Below are 13,134 nucleotides of genomic sequence, written 5' to 3'. Positions count from 1 at the left end.
GCTGACAACACAGAGAGCCACCTCAAGGTGGCTCAGGTTTCCTTTGAGTGGGGGGGTTTCAGGTACTCTCCAAGTAACTGTAAGGCCAGCCATGCATGTGGATTGTCTGTTGGGCAATGATTTAGACAGCTCTCCTTAGGCTAAGGTGGAGAGAAGGTTTCATTTAGAGATGTTGGGTTTGCCTGAGTGGGAGTGTGTGACCACTCGGTCTATGGCAGCCAGTAGGGGTGCTCAAGAGGTCCTGGAGCCTGAAATTATGGCCCAGGTACCTGCCTTAAAGAGAAGAGGTAGAAGGTGCGAGAAACCAGCCCACATTGTTCCCACAGTCCAGGAGGAGGCATACCTTGAGGGGGATGCCCTGGAACCGACAGGGGAGCAAGTTGCAGAACTGAGGGACCTTCTGAGCTGACCCAGGGAGGAATTCTGTGCAGAACAGAAGAAGTGCCCATCTCTTGTGGGTTGGCTTCAAGCCAGGCAGCAGGTGATCAGTCTGGATCACATTGGATCTTCTGGGAGAATGACCTACTGTATAGCGAGCCTAATGCTGCTGAGCCTGGGTCAGCCCGTGTGCTGGTGGTACCCCAGCGCTTCAGAGCCTTCCTTCTGGGTTTGGCTCATGATGTACCGTTAGCTGGACATCTGGGGTAGGACAAGACTGTTGAAAAGCTTGTCACCCACTTTTATTGGCCCCAGATGTGCAAGAGTTCAGATACTCATTTTAGGACTTGTCAAACTTGCCAGGCAAGTGGGAAGAGTGGGAGGAAGCACACAGCTCCTCTCCAGCCCTTCCCTGTGATCAGCAACCCCTTTGGATGGGTGGGTGTTGACATTGAAGGGCCTCTGGACCCCAAGTCAGCCATGGGCAACAGTTTTATCCTGGTCCTGGTGGATCATGCTACCCGGTACCCGGAAGCCATCCCTCTCAGGACATTGACGGCCCCCGTGGTGAGACGTGCACTGATGGGTATTCTCTTCCATGTGGGGTTTCCCAGAGAGGTGGTGTCAGACCGTGGTACAAACTTCATTTCTAAGTATATGAAGTCCCTGTGACAGGAGTGTGGAGTAACTTATAAGTTCACCACTCCTTACTGCAGCAAGGTGGAATCTGACTACATGGTTGCCCCCACTTTTTTCTGGTGTTTTGATGGTTTTTGACTTAGTTTGGCTTGGATCCTTCTATTTAGGGCCCCAGTCTTTCTGCTTTCTCTTCTAAAATGATTCCTTTCTTTTTAATAAACTTTTTACTTTCCATCAGATAGTGCATGTTCATACAGTTGACATAAACTTTTCCATGCTCATGACGAGCTGAGCTCGTCATGAGGGACGGTGTTCCGGTGCTCATGACGAGCTCAGCTCGTCATGGGCCGTGGTACGCTCAGGTGCGGGGAGAATTCCCCTGCTGTGCGTTCCATGGGAACCAATGCACCTGTGACGAGCTAAGCTCGTCATGAGCACAGGAGCACTGTAGCTCATGACGAGCTCAGCTCCCCCCCAGCACAGCGGGGGAATTACCCCCGCAGCGAAGGGGATAAACAAATAAATTAATATGAATAAGCAAACATATTAATACATAGGCAAGAGAATAGTGAGAAACAAAAGAGAGGAAACAAATTGAAATTTCACAGTAACAGCATATGTAAGCAAAATGTTTTTTGAGGGGAAACACTTCTTATTTCATATTTAGCCAAATCCAGCTACCTTAAGCCATCCAGGGCCAATGGCCCCCACAGCACCTCTAATTTAACTAACGATTTGATGCCACTTGCCTTTGCCAGAGTTTCCTCTACACCATAAGTATCTCTGATAATCGCCCACCAATCCTCTGCCACCGGTGGTGTAGTAGAGACCCATGCCATGGCAATAGCCAGCCTAGCTGCAGCCATTAGAATCGTAAAGAGACCCGCTACTGCCGGATTACCATCTTTATATCCCAACATAATTTCAAGATCCGTGAGTGGGTGATCCAATCCTATTTTAGAATAAAGTATTTGCTCGATTTTCCTCCAGTACCTATTCAATTCTGGACATTCCATAAACATATATTTTCAGTTAGCAGCATACAGTCCACATTTGGGAGTGTAATACATCATGCAAGTAATACGTGTTTGCTGGAGCTGTTAGCTAACAGAATGGGCAGAGTCCTTAACATAGCCTAATACCTGTTCTATCATTCTAGGTGAGAGCATTGTCCCCAAGGTTTGAGTCCAACGTTCTGCTAATTTCTCATTGCCCAATGGTCTGAAACTATGTAGAAGAGCATACATTGAGCCAATGAGAGATTTAGACTTCTCCCTATAAATACAATCCCAGACTGTTGAATGTTTTATTTCTTTTACGGCCACATTAGAAGCAAGATAATCCCTAATCTGCAAATATTGTTAAAAAATGGCCCGGAAGTTTATAGGCCAGTCTTACATTTTCAAATGATTTAATACCTCTATCATTATATAAATCGCCAAAGCAGTTTACTCCATAGTTTGCCCAAATTTTACCCGCTTGATCCCTAAATACCTCAGGAAAAGTGGGATCCCCCACAAGGGGTAGTTTTTATGGAATATAAGTAGATTGCACCTAGTAGACATTGCTTTTACCCTTTTAAAATAGTTTGGATCTCTAATTCCATATAAAAATGTATCCCTCTGGTTCCCCAGCATAAATGTGAAGACAAAATCAGTCTGATCTAGGCCGACCAAACTACGAAAACGACCCGTAAAAGTGGCCCAGAAAAAGTCTTTGAAATCTGGGAATCCAAGCCCACCTTGATCATATGTAGCTTTAAGCAGCTCAATCGCCCTCCTCGGTTTTTTATATCCCCAAATAAAACTACTAAAAAACCCCTCTAATTTTTAAAAAAATATGTTGGGGACTTTCAAAGGAATAGAACGAAACAAAAATAGAAATGTAGGCAATATTTTCATTTTGATCAAGTTACATCTGCCTAACAGGCCTATAGGGATCCTATGTCAAATTCTTAACAATTTAATAGTTTCTTTTAGCAAGGATACATAATTTAAATCAATGATCTGATTAATCTTAGCTGTTATCTTTACTCCCAAGTAAGTTATAGTGATACAAGATCCGATAATGGAGTTCTGAATCCCGACAGTGGTAAGTACCTGAGTTTTGTCAGGATTCAATTTGTACCCTGCAACTTTGCAAAATCTGTATGCTTCTACCTTAATACTAATTGCAGCTTCCTCTGGGTTGATTGCATAGTCTGCAATATCGTCTGCATAGGCTGTGATCTTTAGTTTAGTATTTTCAGCTTTTAGAGGTTTAATTTGTGTGCACTTTCGTAGTGTGCCCAGAATTTCTGGTCTTTCAATACCATGTCCTGGTGTTAACATTAAGGAGTAAAAAGAATAAAATTAAGTCAGTAGATCTTGGTAATAGTGATGGTAGAGTTTGGTGGCTCTGGCAGAGGGCATGAAATTAACTGCATATATTTCTGAAAATGTTGTATTCCAAACGTTGTATCACAAAAGGCATCATAATTCTCATAGACTTGTTTGTAAAATATATGTAAAGGACACCATATTTCTACTTGTCAATGACATTAAGATGGGTACTGCCATTAAATGTGTATTTACAAAGCTAAGGAAGGTCCTATTTACTTTAGTGCAGTTGAAGGTGTCATATAAGTTTTACAAACTTCAACTGCGCTAAACTAAATAGGAGTTGAAGTTTGTACAAGTCATCAGTCTGGGTCTACTCCAGTAAGAGAAAGCTTGCTTTCTGGTGGTGATGAAATAAACAGTTTCAAAGGTTTTCTTGGGATTTATATAATTTACCCAGAAGATCGTGGTGTCTTTTATATTGAGAGTGTGAATGCCTAGTTCAGCTGGTAATGTTGGAATCAAAAAAGAAAGAAGCAGAAGTGATTAACATAAAACCTTCCTCATACATTTTGGCTGTGTGTATATAGTACTATTGCATAAACTATGCTGTCTTGAGAAATATACATTGTAAATAGTCATCTATGTAAAGAATCATTTAGTGGCCTTTATTAACCTTGATGAAACAGCATTCATTTGAAGTTAACAAACCTTTGGAAACTTTAATCCAAAACTCAAAGAACTTTGTGCCACCTTTTTTCCAGTCGCAAACGGTTAGATTCAGCGATTCGGCCCATTTGCGACCGGAAACCGGCCTTTTCCGATGCATGAAGTCATTCCCATTTGCAAATTAGGTCATCGCAATTTTTTGCGATTCCCTAAATAGCTAATGCATTGAGGGAATGTCAATTTGCAATTCCCTAAAGGCGATGCATCAGCTCTTTCCTAAATGCAAAGAGTGCCTTTAGGAAATGCTAATTACCATCAACTTCAAGTTGATGGTCATTTGCACATTCTTTGAAAAATGCACAAAAGTGCATATTTTAAAGTGAGATGTGGTGCACACACATGCCCTTAGGGCGGGTGTTTGCGCCACATGAGCACTGTTCCATTTTTTGGGGGGTGCATCAGGGGGGCCTTAGGCCCCCTGGCACCCTTGGAATTGCATTCGCAATTTGCGATTACCAATTTGGTAATCGCAATTTGCGAATGCATTTCCATTCATTCCTATGGGCCTGTAGGCTCATAGGAATGAATGGAGTAACATTCCCTAATAGCGTTTCACAATTTGCAAATCGCTATTAGATGATGTTAAGGAATCACAATTTATTTTGAGATTCCTATATGCATAGGGATTTGCGATTCCAAAATAGCAATTCCTCAAAAATCACTATTTAGGGATCGCAAATCCAAATGTTGATGCATGTGGCAGAGAAAGATGTAATCACTGTTGGGTAAAATCCATTGAGGGATGCGGCAGTAAGATAAGGCAATGTATGATAGAGCAGATTGTATACCATGGCAAGAAATTACTGTTTTTTTCGACTACACATTGATAGAAAACCAAAAAATAAAATGTACTGATGCAAAGAAAATACTCAAACACATGGTGAAGGAAATGCTCAAACACATGGTGGCCTTTGATGTCCCGTCTCACCCTTTCGCCAGAATAAGGAAGGAGGCTTCGGCTCTCGCTCATTATTGTGCCTGTGGGGAACCACTGTGGCTGCTGTAAAGGTAAAAATTGCATTAGGCAAAATATACTTTAAGACCCATTTTCACTTTCCACTCCAAACTCCCCCTCCATGACCACAACGAAAGACTCTCATTAAACCTTTGAGTGGCACCCAAGTTTAAGTAGGACCATGATCACACAGAGTTTGTTGCCAGCAACCTAGTTTCAAGTAAAACATGTAACAAAGGAGCTGACAAAATGATTTCGCTGTAAAGTCATATCTTTAGCCATGGTACCCTTAAGGGTTTAAAGGCTTTAAAGACCTGTGTCAGAGCAGTGTATTTGGCTAGTTTGCCTGTAGACATTCCATGAGTATAAATAGACTGTATAAAGTATTTTTCTGGCAGCAAGGATACATGTTCACCTTGTTAGTATGTAAGGGACTGGGCCGGTTCATAGCCAATGGAAAGAGGTGGACCCTAGTGAAATATACTAATTCAAAACAACAACTGTAAACTTGTAAGATTAATGAAAGTCACATAATTTTGCAGAGAAAGGTGAGGTATATCTTGACATGTGCAAAGTGAGGCACGTTTTCCTAAACATTAGTCTGGCTATGCAGTGTGTACTATTTATTGGTACTACATTCATGCATATATATATTTTTTTTTAATTGCACTATGATCTCACTGCCCATATTCATGGGTTCACTAATGATTAAGAGTGCCCTGAGAGTTCTTCTCTAGAGCTGATTTTAAGGTATTATCCACTATTGCCCACTGCAAAGTTTGTTAACATTAGTTAATACCATATACTGAGAGCATAACCCATTAATTGACTACTATGTATGTGAGGGGATAAGACATGTATAGAAAATTAAATTTTGCTAATGGTTATTTCAAGGCACGCTCTTTCAATTACTATTCTAAGGAAAAAAAACAACCAACGTTCATACAGGGTGCATCGATATGTTTACTTTGATGTTCCTCAAATTAGCTAGACATAGATTCCCCTCAAATGTGTTGCCACGAACAATAGAAATTCACTCCATACGGCCTCTCAGCATCAATCAATCACTAGATTTGTAGAGCACTTCTTGTCACCCGTGAGGGTATACAGCTGATGGCACTGTCCAGCTGATTAGCTGAATAGCCAGGTCTTTAGGGGCTCCCCATCTCATCAAAACTCTGGAACAGATGGGGCGGTCCGGAGATAATGGGGTAGCTCAATCCATGTCTTCCTTGCTAGGTGGGAGAAGGAGCGACCTCTGCATCTGCTACATAAGATGCGTGGTTGAAGGTTAGAGACGGAAGTGGAGTGGAGATGTCTGATGGGCTGATGGAAGGTCAGGCGATGGTTCAAGTAGGTGGGTGCGCAGTTGTGTAGGGCCTTGTATGCGGGGGCCAGGAGCTTGATACCCAGTGAAGTAGTGTGGCTCACTGGTTAGAGGCGGCAGACCCGAGAGCAGAGGACGGCCCGGGACCAGGGTTCGATTCCCGGCGCGACAGGTTTCTGGACCAGGGTCAGCGGACTCGATAATTCTCTCGCCTCGGTGCCCACTCTGATCAGCGATCACACTCGGCAACTCTGGGCATTAGCTTGCCTCATCTTCACTAACGGCCCCACCAGACCGCCGGGGATGCCTGGTCTCACCCTGGAGATACCCATTAAGGGACCATCTCTCAGGGAAGCCAGGAAGGGTTTCGCAGCGGTCGAAGCGCCTTGGGACCCTACGGGTAAGTAGTGCGCTATATAAATGCCTATACATTTACATTTACATCTGTACAGGGAGCCAGTTGATTTCCCTGAGGTAGGGGGTGATGTGGGTTTGTCTAACGAGATCCATGGCGAGTCTGCCTTCTGTGTTCTGCATGGTCTGTAGTCGATTTGTAGCATGCTCATTGGGGGTCTGAGTTAAGAGGGCCACCAGGATGCAACCATGGGGGAGCTTTTGTTTCCAAAGATCTGTCCCTCTATCTTGTCTGTGTTGAGATTCAGGCAGTTGTCGTTCATCTATTTGGCAATGTTTGTAATGCAGTTGTTGAAGTCAGTCTTGGTGTTTGGTGGTATCTTCGGAGAGGGAGAGAATGAGTTGTGTGTCATCAGCATAGCATATGATACCAGTCCATGGTTTTTCTTTTATGATGCTGGGCAGAAGTGTCATATAAGTTTTAAAAAGGGTGGGGATGACCGAGGATCCTAGTCCACAGATGATTTCTTTGGTTCGAAGGTGAAGGGTAAAATTACTTTTTGCATTCTTCTGGTGAGGAGAGGCGATCCATCTGAGAGCAGCTCCTTGGATGCCTCTGTTGTGCAGTCTTGTAATAAGTGTGTGGTGGGAGCCACTACGTAGGCTGCCAAGAGGTCTCTCCTCTTTCTGAAGTTAGCAACTTTATTTTGTCAAATTTCTTTTAGAAGGGTTTCTGACGTTCAAGCGTTGGAGACTTCAAATAGATTCTATTCTCCTGAAGGGGTACATTGTAGCATATTGAAAAGGACTAAAATAATGTCTGAGCCTGTTTTGTATCCTTTTTTTCCATGAGTGTGAAAAGCTATGTGTGGTAAAATGTATGAGAGTAAGGTGCTGGAGTTTAGGGCAGATGGTGAGGAACAGTTGTTACTGTCTAACGTCAAACCCTATAAGGAAGTCTCCATAGCCACTTTAGCTAATCGGGCAAGAGTAGTAATAAGTGAGGTAAGAGTAGACCTTTCCAGATAAGGTGCCTATTCCTCAGAAGTGCAAAGGCTAGTAAGGTTTTCTGGGCAGGTAGTTTGCTAACAAATATTTTAAAAGTAGCAGATTGATCTAATGTGAATACTTTTGCAAAATGTTATTTAAGACCTGTGGCCACTGGATGGCTTTAAACTTGCAAAATGGTAGCCTTCAGAGGCTAACATTATCCCTTCCTCCTCACCCTACGAGGAGAAAATAAAAAAAATGTAAAAACAAAAAGAATGACTAGGATAAAGGTATTATTTAAGTTTGTTATCAGGTTTATAATTGATAGTGTTATAGCATCAAGTACTTGTGAATTCATTTTTTTTGCACAAAAAAAGTACAGCACAATTCACGCATTTTAATTTCCCAGATATAAAGTACATGTGCATTACAATGTCAGTACTTTTTATTTGTGCTTTTATGTCCTCAAAGGCTGAAATAAAGAATTTCTTTTGACTTTGCTTGAATTCTATTTGCAGACAACTTATTATAAAGCTTGACAGAAAATGAAGATGTTGTCCTGTTTTGTCGTAGCTTAAAGATGATGATGACTGTGTGCCCTGGATATACATATTGTCTGGACATTCTATTGCTTTATGATGTATTTTTGGTCTTTAAAGGGCTGCATGTTGCGGCAGCAATAGAAGGCCATTGCATGATTTAAACCTCGATTGTCTTTAATGGAATCAAAATTCTTCTTGTATGTTGATTGGAGAATCGCTATTCTGGCTTCGCCTAGGTTAAAGATGAGGTGAGGTCAAAAGCCAGCTGGGGTCCCTGATTGGACCGAGTTCATGATGGAGGCAGTGTCCTGTGGGGGGAGCTGTCCCCATTCAGTTAGTCGGATGTCTCTGGTGATAGCGGGGTTGTTGTGTTGCTTAAAGAAGTCAGTGGCCTTGGGCTAGGGTTTAAAGTATCTGTAGACGTTGCAAGGTTGTTGCAGAATTCCTGTGCGGGGGTAATGTTGTTAGTTGCCGCTGAGGGGTTGGAGAATTCTTTGACGCTGTTGAAGAGTTGTTTGCTGTTATTAGAGCTTGATTCAAAGCATGAGGGTAAGGCCTTTTTCTTCAATTCTCTCAACTGTCTGAATCAGAGGTTGAGGGTTGTGTTGAAGTTGGTCTTGTTGGTTGTGTCCTTGTTGGTGCGCATCTCCTTTCCAGTTGTTTACGGTGCTGTTTAGTTGTTCGGAGGTCTTCAGTGTCCCAGCTAGCCTACTTAGTGAACTTTCTGTGGGTTGTTGCCAATGGAAGCAAAGCTGTTGGTGCAGTTTCTGATGTTCTGGTCTGGGTTGTTGGAGGACATGAGGCGGGTGGTGTTGAGGGTATTGATCCATGTGTCCTTTAAGACTTTGCTTCAGCTGTAGTGGGGGGATTGGGTAGACTGGGGGCAGCAGTCAGTGAGCTGGTGATGTTGAGGTGAATGATGGAGTGGTCAGTCCAGGTGAGTTCTGTGGTGTGGTTGTACCTGAGGTTGTCACTGGAGATGAAGATTGGGTCTAGTGTGAGGCCTGCGGTGTGCATGGGGTCATGAGCGAGTTGGGTGAGTTGGATGTTGTTCATGCTGTCGAGGATGTTGGTAGTGTTGATGTCATTGAGATCAAACACAAACATAATGTCTTTTAACTGGCAATATTATCTACCCAATACAGTCTCATGAAGAGTATGAGGAGCATGTGCATATAAATCGTAAAATGTTCATTTGGTAAATTATGTTAGCCAACACATATCGAGCCCTCCTACTATGTCCTTGAGGGGTTTATGGCAAGGTCGACTGCAAACCTGTATAATGACCCTGTTGACTTGATTGTCCTTGAAGGCATTGTAAAATCACCATCAGAAGTGGTCACTTTTACTAAACTTATTCCCTCTACAATGGTAGGTAGGGGAAGTGAGGAATGCAATAGGAGAGATGAATAAGGAAGCAGAAATAAAGCGGTTTCTGACCTAGCAAATATGCGAAAGAGGAAAAGGGTAAATACTGGTAGGAAATCTTGGCATGGTGCGGTATTATGGGCTGACAAGAAATTATAGAAAAGGGATTGTGTAGAGACTGGGCTGTTTAGTTATGGATTGGAAGCAAGGGTTGGGAGATGAGATTGTACTTAGGAAAGATTCAATGTAAGAGAACTGCAAATAACATTCAAGGATGGCTACTGAAAGGCTGAGATACACAGGTACTTTATATCCATTAAAATACCCTTACTCTTACCAGTCTTCTCCCAGCAATATGGTGTGTGGGGTTGTATAACAGTGAGAAGCTTCTCTGTCTCATGGTGGTTCCAGAAGGCAATACAGGAAGCTGACAAGAAGACAAAAAGGATTTCAGACAAGATCAAGGCCAAGCCCAGCCTTTAGTAATGAGACCCACACTTCCTCTATACCCACAAATAAACACCCTTAACTTTGTTTGTCAGAATATAACAATTTTAATATTGCGCTACCATATTATTGTAGAAAAACTATTAACTAAAATATTGATAATTAAGTATATAACATTTAATTTAGATGACTTATTATTATTCTAACACCTACACTCCTTTAAGATGTAGATATCACTACGGTACCTATACACAGAGTTATGTTCATATGGTACTTCTTTGTACAGGCCTGACCCTAGAAAGTGCTCGCATCTCTTCGGTATTTGGACAAAATATCGGAAACACAAATGTTGTGGGACAGAATATCATGTCAAAAATATAGAGGACAAGAATATCATGTATGTCAGTTTCTAAGGGTAAGTAAAGTTTTGCTACATATAACTCCTCATATATGTACCTTGACGATATATCTATAAATCTTCAAGGTACGTAGATCTGGAGTTAAGAATAGTAAATTTACATTTACCTAGTTGCACTTACCTACTCGATATTCTTGTCCTCGATATTTTTGACACAATAGTCTGTACACACTCTATTTGTGTTTCTGATTTTGTCACTAATCAATCTCTTCAAATGTTCTTCCTGAAGTGACCTCTAATAGGAAGACTATCTTGTAAAATATGCTTGTAAATATTCCTCTATGTAAAGGATGGAGCAGTGGCTTTTGCTACCTTGCTGAAAGAATATTTGAAGTTTATAAACTTTTGAAATACTCAACCAGACCCTCCAGGATTTTGCATTTTGCAAAAAAGTTGCAAAATCTGCAGTTTTGTAAAAAGGCTGTTCTTTTTACAAAAGTGCCCACTACATTTGGGGAATGTGATCTGATGTTTTTTTTTGAGTGAAGAGGCTGACAAAAGGTTGTTAAAACATAATTGAAAGGGTCGTGAAAACATAACTTACAGATATTTTCGTCTCTCAGTTCCCAACTTTTTGGAAACTAGGACATCTTGTGGCCAGGGATGGTAATTGTTTTCAAAATATCTCTATTATAAAGTTCAAAGGTGAACAGTAGGTCGTACTTTTTTAAAGAGAAAGGAATCAAAACGAAGGGAAAGGGAAATGAGCACGCGTCTCTGGAAGAGAGTTAATGTGCTAGAAGTCAGGAAGTGGAGATTAAAGGCTCCAGGAGTGATTTGGGTGTCCTCTGGACAATTTACACTCCTCATTTAGTGGCCATAGCGAGTAAGGTTTATTTGGTTGGCCATCACTGAGCTAAGCATCATTAGTGTTGTGAGATTTGCATGAACCTGTGTGGAGTAATTTCTCTAAGAGATCAGATTTTTGTAGGTGTGGACATCATAAGTGTACTCCTACGTTCAGCCAGGGCCAAAACACAGGCCCCGACGGCCCATGCGGTGCAGGAGGCCCCAGGCCTTCTGCCTTCCTCCATTCAGCCAAAGAGCAATTTTTTTAGTATCAGATAAGTCTTTATTTCAAATCATGTCATAAAAGACAACATAAAAAAACCCATCATCAATACCTTAAAAGTACATTAAGCACAGCTGATTAATTGACAATTATACATAAATAAGGGCTTTTCACGCAACCTACTGGCAAAATCTGTCCTCTGATTATTCTTTATCAATAATTAAAAAGGTAGAAACTCAATTTAAAAGTAATAAGTTTTATCTAAAAATCTTTAAAAAAAATAAAAAAAATAAAGGACAATTAATTTTACATAATAAGGAGGAGACATTTAAACATTTGGGACAACAGCTGATTTTAGTTTGGTCCCTCGAATTGCCCACATCCAATTGAGAAATTTAGACACAGCAATAATTAGGCTTTCCGAACATTCTGTTTTAAAAATCCGTAGGGCCTCAGTTCCTTTTTTGATACCTTTTTGAAGACATACTGGCCTAAGCCACCTAAGCCGCGGCAGTTTGTACACAGGGCATATTAACAATATATGAGCTAGACTTTCCAGTTGTGAACTACAAAAGGGACACATAGCATCATTACCAGAGGACTATTTACTTGCAAAGGTATTAATTAACAGGGTACCTACCCTATATTGATGGAACCGTGTCCGGTCCTCAGGGATTGTAATAAAATCCCAATATGGTTCATAAGCTGGTAAGTGTTTAAGCTCAAGAAACTCCCTATGTAGTGAAGAGGTGGAACATCTTTGGAATTTTGTGTTGTGACCATCGACCAGTATAGTTTCTTAAGAATCTTGCGTGATGGAAAAATATTGTGCGCTGGGTTATCCCATAGCTCAGCCAAGCCCATGGCATTATAAATAGCCTTGGATTAACGAAACCATTTTATTCTATTGGCTGTGTCCATGTTCCTAACTTCAAGGAGTGCTTGGGCATAGTGGGAGAGCTCTGGGGTAACCCAGATCCTCGGCCAGTATGCTATGGGTCTAAAGCGCGCAACATCCTCTAATCTCTGGCAGCCCAGGTCAAGATAGAGCAGCAAAAGCGGGGTAGATGGTGGGAGCCTCGCTATTCCTCATACAAATTTATTTTGGGCATTTGTCAGTTCAGAGATGTTACATGACCCCCATAGTTCGGCCCCATGCAATATAGATGCTCGTATTTTTGTGTCATAGATTTTTAGTGCCGGAGATATGGGTTGGGTGGCCGAAGAGCGCAGTTCTCTCAAGAGAACTCCCGCCAGCTGGGCATGTCTAGTAGCTAGTTGATTAATGTGTGGTTTCCAATCCAGCCTTGAACCCAGTGTGATACCCAAGTATGAGAACAAATGGGTTTGCTCTAGCAACTCCCCATTCATTATTGCTCTTCCTTTCACTTGCTTATACCTATGCATTACCATAAATTTGGTTTTAGACACATTGATGGTAAGGCCATAGTCACTACAGAAGGTCTCAAACCGCCCGATTGCTCTCTGGAGCCCTTGTTGGGTCTTGGATATTAAAAGAGTGTCATCTGCGAACATCAACAGGGGTATAGACTCACCACAGAGCTTGGGTGCATCCGTAGGAAAATCCCTGTAGTAGTCGGTAACCCTGTTGATGTACAGAGAAAAGAGCAATTAATATTGGTGGTATAAGGGAGAC

The 13,134-nt window shown here is 41.8% G+C and overlaps 1 protein-coding gene across 1 annotated transcript in view; it reads right to left on the bottom strand.

Moving 5' to 3' along the window:
• The window catches only part of LOC147708715 (uncharacterized), a 251,516-nt gene that overhangs the window by 158,539 nt on the left and 79,843 nt on the right, over positions 1-13,134 (bottom strand). The window contains exon 10 of the mRNA XM_086925765.1: positions 4,993-5,064. Coding sequence (XP_086781891.1) covers positions 4,993-5,064 — 72 coding nt within the window. The remainder of the gene's footprint in view (positions 1-4,992; positions 5,065-13,134) is intronic.

Source organism: Lissotriton vulgaris, chromosome 6 (assembly GCF_964263255.1).
Source record: "Lissotriton vulgaris chromosome 6, aLisVul1.2, whole genome shotgun sequence".
Lineage (NCBI taxonomy): Eukaryota > Metazoa > Chordata > Amphibia > Caudata > Salamandridae > Lissotriton > Lissotriton vulgaris.
The sequence above is the reverse complement of the archived record's forward strand: the minus strand, read 5'-3'. Positions and strand labels throughout refer to the sequence as shown.